The following is a 7,489-nucleotide window of genomic DNA, read 5'->3' on the forward strand; positions in this document are numbered from 1 at the left end:
TCTCTCTCTCTCTCTCTCTCTCTCTCTCTGTCTTTCAGGAAGCCTCTATAGTAGTAGATTTCCATATGGCAATTTTGGCAAAGCCTTCAGTGTTAGTTATCTCTCCAAATGTTCCCTCCATCCTGTCTTCCTATCCTTCACCCACATTTGACCCTTCCTTTTCCATTATTCCACTTTAGCCCTTTATACCATTGTATTCTATTATTTATTTAATGTATATGAGTACACTGTAGCTGTCTTCAGCCATACCAGAAAAAGGCATCGGATTCCATTACGGACGGTTCTGAGCCAACATGTAGTTGCTTGGAATTGAACTCAGGACTTATGGGAGAGCAGTCAGTGCTCTTAACTCCTGAACCATTGCTCTAGCTTGTTAGATATAATCTTAAAGTCATTTTAACGTGGATTTCTCTGATGTCTGGGGATGTTGAACAATCTTAAGGTACTTTCTAGCTATTTGCATTTTTTGACAGATTTCTCTGTTTTATTCCATAACATTTTAAAACTTGGTTGTTTGTTTTCTTAGAGTTTAGTTTAATTTTTATATTTTTAGTTCTTTATGTATTCTTCATATTAATTCTCTGTCAGATGTAGAGCTGGCAAATATTTTCTCCCATTCTGTAAAATCATGCAAACATTTGTATATGAACTAGAGCAAAAACTTGCCTACTTTTTTTTTTCAAATTTTGTGTCAATATTCTCCTGTAATTGTATCAACTGTACATGTGTACATAAGAAGAGTATATTTGTGTTTGCAGGAAGTTCACTATAAAAGAAGCAAATAATAGACCCTTATAAGTAGAACTTTTTTTTTTACAGTTTCATTGATTTTAATGTTCTCAAACATGTCCAAAACATAGTAGGCATTCAGAATATTAAACTGGACTTGAAAAACACAACATGAACCCCATTTGTCTTCATTTAAGGACCAAGCCTAATTTTGAAAAGAAGGCTCTAAAGCATCAGCTCCAGGAACAGACCATAAACAAGATCATAAAACTCTCCCAAAGAGCAGCCTGGGGCTAACCACAAGAATGGAGAAATACCTTATCTCAGAATGGGCCCTCTGTGCCCAGCAGCCTTATCTCATTCTACAGTTAAACGCTCAGGACAGAGGGAGGCAGACCGCTGACGACCTGTGACGACGACGCCCTAGCACCCACCAGTGAAATTTCAGATTATCCAATCCATCTAGAGTGTTCACCCTGTTCTCCATAAGAAGGCCTGTGCACCTTTGTCTGGGGTCCCCATTTCAAAGAATGGTTGTTTCTGCAGAATACAATGCTCTTTGTTTTTGCATACTGTCTGAGTCTGGGGGGGGGGTCTTCCTTCAACAATTTTCGGATCCTTACAAACTCACAGTATTGACAAATTTCACATTTTATGGTTACCTTTGGTGTTAGTACTTTAGCTCCTGTTGTGACAAGACACCTGATCAATAAAAACGACTTAAGAGGCTGAAGGTTTGATTTGGCTTGTGGTTTGAGAGGACAGTACATCATGGCAAGAAGTCACTGTGGTAGGATTGCAAGGTAACTGGTCTCATTGAGCCCAGTCTGGAAGCACAGAGAGATGGACCCTTGTGCTCAGCTTGCCCTATCCCTTTGATTCATTGCTGGGCTTGAGTCCATCAGATGGTGCTGACCGAATACTGTGCTTTTCTAAAGCTAGACAGTGAAGAGCGACGATTAGGGGACTCTTGCCAGCAAACAGCTCCGACAGGCCTTGCCCTGTTCCCCCATTCCCTAGTCTTGCTAAAAACCATTATGTTAGATTCCTAAGGCTAGCCATCATGACCTATTTCCTTATTTGACCACTTCCTCCGTCTAAGGTTGACTACCAAGGTCTGGCTATCAAAAGCTCCCTTGAGGCTGCCCTAATTAGCCTGTCTAATCAAAATTAAATGCCTCAGCCTAAGGTGAGGTTTCTCCTTTTGCCCTTATAAACTGCCATTTACCTATGAGCCATAGTCCTTCCTCTGTCTATTCAGGGGCAGTCCTTCCCACCCCCACCCCCACCCCCACCCCCCAGAAAAATACCCATGTTCCCTTCCCCTTCTCCCCCATCCTCTATCTTCCCCTTCTCCCCCATCCCCATCTGTCTTTGTCTCTTATCCCCGCCCTCTGTACCTCTGGGAAAATAAATCTTTGTGCTGAGAACTTGGTCTTGGGGCTTCTTGAGCCAATACTGGTCCCTTTCACTATCACGCTTAGACTATATTGATCTTCATATAACAATGACATCCAAGGAATAGAGTTTATTTGGGCTAGATGGTTAATAAATGATTAGGACAGGAGCCTAAGAGGTATAGATTATATGTAGTACACTAATGTAGAAATCTGAAATTTAAAAACCAGTGTGATATTTTTATAGATGAAGACACTTATCATGTGGATTGTAGATAATTATTCAAGCTTTGTAAAGGCATGACTGTCTCTTGCCTGTATGTAACTGGGCCTTAACCCAGCACCTGATATAGTAATGATCCAGCAATGGATGGATAAAGACAATCTTCTTTAGTCTTGTGTTTTCGTGATTTTCATTGCATTGCACACTTAATCAGATGGGTTTCTGTTGCATAACCATTATTTGCATAACAAATAAAGATGTGACACAGTTTCATATCAATGAAATTAAGTGAATATTGAATTGTGGTTTTTATATGAATTTTTGGTGTGATGTTTTCAGTATCCCAAGGCTTAAGAAACCGATGCTTTCTTAAATTTCCTGCCTTGTATTTTAACATATTATATTGATTTACATGCTGACAGTTGATTAGAAAGGCTGGAACTAGTGCTTGTCTGAACTCCTAAGGAAATGACTTGTCTCTCAGCCAAACTTAGTTATGTTAGAACTGTTCCCCACCCCTCCTAATCGGGTCTTCTGTCCATCTTCTATCTGAGTGGAGAATCTGATGGTTTAAAACATTCTGTTTCAGGTTCCGTCACCCCCACATACTCGAGCTGGCTGCATATTTCACGGAGACTGAGAAACTCTGTCTGGTTTATCCCTATATGAGCAACGGGACGCTTTTCGACAGATTACAGTGCACAGTAAGTCGCGGGTACCAGTCCCTCAGGTCCTTTGGCCCACTAAAGCCCAGGGATGGCGGGAATGGGGCGGGGGTGGGAGGGAGGCTGTTGACACTGGAGGGAGCTGAGGGGCAAGATCTGAGCATGCGCACTGGGAGGTGGGTATTCCGCAATGGTTCCCAGGGAAGCGAAGGATTTCCCAGAAGAGAGATTTCTTACCCTTAGAAGGTTTGAACACACGGGCTCCTGGGTTCTGGGTAATATTAACACATATGTGCAGTGAGTTTATACCCACTACTCTCAGCTTCCTTGGCATGTGATCCTCAGATGGGCACAGGATTGGGGAAATCAAGCCCAGTGCGTTATGCATGTTAAGCAAGGATTCTACCGCTGAGCTGTACCCCCAGGCCACTGGCCATAGTTTGATTAAACTAATGTTAAAAATTGTTGGGTATTTCCCTAGAGCTGTGGTTCTCAACCTTCCTTCCTAATGCTTTTACCCCAAAACACAATTCCTCATGTTGCGGTGTTCCCCCAACCATAAAATTATTTTCGTTGTTACTTCATAACAGTACTTTCGCTACTGTTAAAAATTATAATGTAAATATCTGATATACGTTATATTTGATATGTGAACCCTCTGGAGCTGGCAGCCTGCAGGTTGAGAACCACTCTGCTCTTGAGTTGTAGAGGAAAACCCATTTGGAATTAAAATTAGGTGGTAGTAAACTGGAATGTTGATTCAGCTCTCCTTCCACCTTGCCATCTACAGCGGTGGCTGTTGTGTTTTATAAAAAGCTAGAGAACAGAAGCCAGGGATATGTTTGGTGGAGGCGTGGTGTGGTGGAGGGGGAAGAGGGTGCCTCTGCGGGCCCATGCTGAGGCATCCCTTCCCCCTAAGGGACCAGCCACAGATGGTATAGTATGGAATAGAGTCTATTTAGGGTGTGGGGAAGGGGGCTGGGGGAATAGTAGAGACAGAAAGGGTGGGGGGAGAAGAGTAGAAGCTGGCCATGAGCTGGTGGAGAGAGAGGGGGAAGGGGAATGGGGAGAGAGGGGGAAGAGGGTAAAGGGCAAGAGCAAGAGGAGAAGAGGAGAGAACAAGAGGGTGAGAGGGGACAAGCAGCTCCTTTTATAGTGAGTCAGGCACACTTGGCTGTTGCCTGGTAACTGTGGGGCGGAGCCTAGACAAAATGCCAGCAGTGGCTATGGAACCATGCGCCTACATAGGGAATATATAGGTAATTTGCACCGAGGAAATACAACTAAGCTGACCTGTCTTGTTCTTTAGAATGGCACAACCCCGCTCTCCTGGCACGTTCGAATCAGCGTATTGATAGGAACAGCCAAAGCCATCCAATGCTTGCATAACACTCGGCCGTGCGCCGTCATCTGTGGCAACATTTCCAGGTAAGTGATCTGAGAGCCCTAGATTCCACCTACATCCCTGTCAGCACCGCAGGTGAGTGTTCTTTTCTACCAGTCCTCTTCCTAGAATACTTAGGAGTGCAATAAGCCCTCTCACCTAAGTGCTCAAAGTCCTACATTTTTTTTTCTCAACAAAAATGTGTTCCCCAGATTTCTAGAAATCACATTGACATCTCAAAAGGGAGACCGATAGTACCTTTATGAAGTACTAATGAATAATTTTGTGTATTTTATTAATCATACTGGATAGCCAGAAGTGCAATGGAACCTATACTGACCTTCCCACCCTACCTCTTAAGTTTGAGTGTTTTTAAAAAGATTTATCTATTTATTTTATGTATATGAACACACTGTTGATCTCTTCAGACACACCAGGGCATCAGAGCCCATTAAAGATGGATGTGAGCCACCATGTGGTTGCTGGGAATTGAACTCAGGACCTCTGAAAGAACAGTCAGGGCTCTTAACCGCTGAGCCATCTCTCCAGCCCTCTTAAGCTTAAGTTTAACAAAAAGAGACTCAATGTCTATGGGGATTCCCCTGAGGACAACAGCAGTGAATCAGTTTTTGGTCCTTGACTCAGTAGAGTCTCACTTGTTACAATGAGGTAGCCTCTTCTCGCCCTCTGGGCCTATCTCCTTGCCAGTCTGTGAGAAGCCAACATGGATCCAACACCACACACACACACACACACACACACACACACACACACACACACAAATTCAGAGTTGACTCCTGCAGTAAAATCCCTGATGATTTCCTCCTTGTGTCCTTACGTTGAGTTTATCCAGAAGGCTCAGGCCTTACCTTTCCTGTGCCAGGGGCGGCTGTGTTTGCAGGCTGCCACCTCTCCCAGACCATTTCCTAGTACTGTGAAGGATTTTAGCGCACCTTTAACCTGAGCCCAAGGAGCGGACGGCTCACTTTTTCTGGAGAAATGAACATGAAACAAGAGGTCTGTAGATTTCTCCTTAGTCCTGGGGCAGTTGGGAGACAGGCCCAGAGATGCCTGTTCCCGCTGTAGTGTGGAACTACTGCAGTAGTCAGAGGTTTCCCAGAGTCCGAGCAGAATCAAAGGACCCCTCACGGGGCCTGGATACAGTAGACAGTGATGGTCCCAGGGGCCAGGGGGCTCACCAGTGGGGTCCATTCCATGTGACTGAGAATGCCTCCCCCCACCTAAATCATGTCTCTTCCCCCAGATTATAACCACTAACGAGTACAGTAACTACTCAAATGTTTGCTTTATTTACTGAAGGAGAGCAGTGTTGGATTCTTGCCCGCGCCTTCTTCCTCTGGCTTAAAGTGAGCACTAGTTTATTTCAAATCTCACACGGTGAGACATTAATGTTTGGTTCCCTTTGTGTGGTTTGGTTCATCAGTTAGTTCCCTTTCTTGAAAGCAGCGTTTGCAGGACAGACAGAAGAGGGTTCCTCAATCGGAGAGAGAAACAAGGGCATCCATAAACTGGGGCAGAGGAAGCATCAGGCCAGGGAGGGCACAGGTGCAGGCCCCGCCCACTTCCTGAGCCTTCTTCCACGGAACGCTAGGGGAGGAGACTAGGAAGCGCCTATCCAGCGCCTCTTCCATCCTGTGAGACAGTCTGGACAATTTCATGAGACTCTTGTCAGGATGAAGTAAAAAGAAGGCTAGAGATACAGCTTAGGCATGGTGTACTTTCCCGGCATGTGTGAGGCTGTGCGCTCCACTTCTAGTACAGATAAAAATCGCCAGGCAGTGGTGGCACGTGCCTTTTATCCCAGCTCTTGGGAGGCAGAGGCAGGCGGATTTCTGAGTTCGAGGCCAGCCTGGTCTACAGAGTGAGTTCTAGGACAGGCGGGACTACACAGAGAAACGCTGTCTTGAAAAACCAAATAAATAAACAAACAAACAAACAAATAAATAATAAAAATTAAAAGGAACCAAATATACCGGTAAAGAAAAAGAGGAAGGAGAGGCTGTCGGGATACTGGCGCTATCGTGGCTCTAACTGATGTCATGGAAACGCCTCTGCAGCCGCAGTGGCTTTTCAAAGACACCAACAAATAGGACAGGGCATGCCAGGACTTGAGCTGTGTCCCGACCTGCAGCAGGGCTGTAACCTGAGCACAGCATCTCCTTTCTTCCATGCTCAGTACCAGATGGGGACTCAGTTATGGTCATGTGAGCAGGTAACCCTCCACACTAGGTAGGGAGCAAGAGCCAGCCTGGAAATGGGGCAGCAATGATGGTAGTACAGAGCGCAGCTACAGAGGAAGAGTCAGCATGATAGAGCTCTGAAAGAGAAGAGCCGGGAGTGTTTCTTCAAAACCATTCCCTGGGTTCTCCCACCTCCGAGCTCAGGGTTCCCCGATGTTTAAATCAGGAAGGCCTGAGAGCTTCCTTTTAAATTGCGACCCTGGGGGACAGCACAGCCTCCATCTCTCTCTCTCTCTCTCTCTCTCTCTCTCTCTCTCTCTCTCTCTCTCTCTCTTTAAAGATTTATTTATTTATTATATGTAAGTACACTGTAACTGTCTTCAGACGCTCCAGAAGAGGGCGTCAGATCTAGTTACAGATGGTTGTGAGCCACCACGTGGTTGCTGGGATTTGAACTCAGGACCTTCGGAAGAGCAGACAATGCTCTTAACTGCTGAGCCATCTCACTAGCCGCCCTTCATTTCTTAAGGTTAAACAGCATATGGTGACTCCGTGCTGAGGAGAACACACACTAGGCAAATGTGGAACTTGGTCCAGAGCTGTTGGCAGGGGCAGAGGCTGAGATGGGCGGGACAGTAAATGTTCGTGCTCACCGATCCTCCACAAGGTCAGCTGGTCAGCTCATGTGTTGAAATCGGTCCTGCAGACAAGCTCTGCCTTTGAAAGAGTCGCTCCTGTGTGCAGGTGGAACACGTTGGGAGTCAAATTCTTTTTTGATCAAAATCTGTTGTGCGCTAAGTTTAATGGAGACCACAGTGGGCCAAACAGAAAATAGGCCACTTTAAACACATATCCAGTGATGTGTTTATAAAAGAATAAAGGGGGGGGGG

General features: G+C 45.3%; 1 protein-coding gene across 1 annotated transcript in view; it reads left to right on the forward strand.

Annotated features, from left to right (window-relative positions):
- Nucleotides 1-7,489, forward strand: part of Irak3 (interleukin 1 receptor associated kinase 3) — a 56,969-nt gene that overhangs the window by 32,332 nt on the left and 17,148 nt on the right. The window contains exons 7-8 of the mRNA XM_021205605.2: nt 2,939-3,053; nt 4,324-4,442. Of these exons, the coding sequence (XP_021061264.1) occupies nt 2,939-3,053; nt 4,324-4,442 (234 nt within the window). The remainder of the gene's footprint in view (nt 1-2,938; nt 3,054-4,323; nt 4,443-7,489) is intronic.

Source organism: Mus pahari, chromosome 9 (genome assembly GCF_900095145.1).
Source record: "Mus pahari chromosome 9, PAHARI_EIJ_v1.1, whole genome shotgun sequence".
Lineage (NCBI taxonomy): Eukaryota > Metazoa > Chordata > Mammalia > Rodentia > Muridae > Mus > Mus pahari.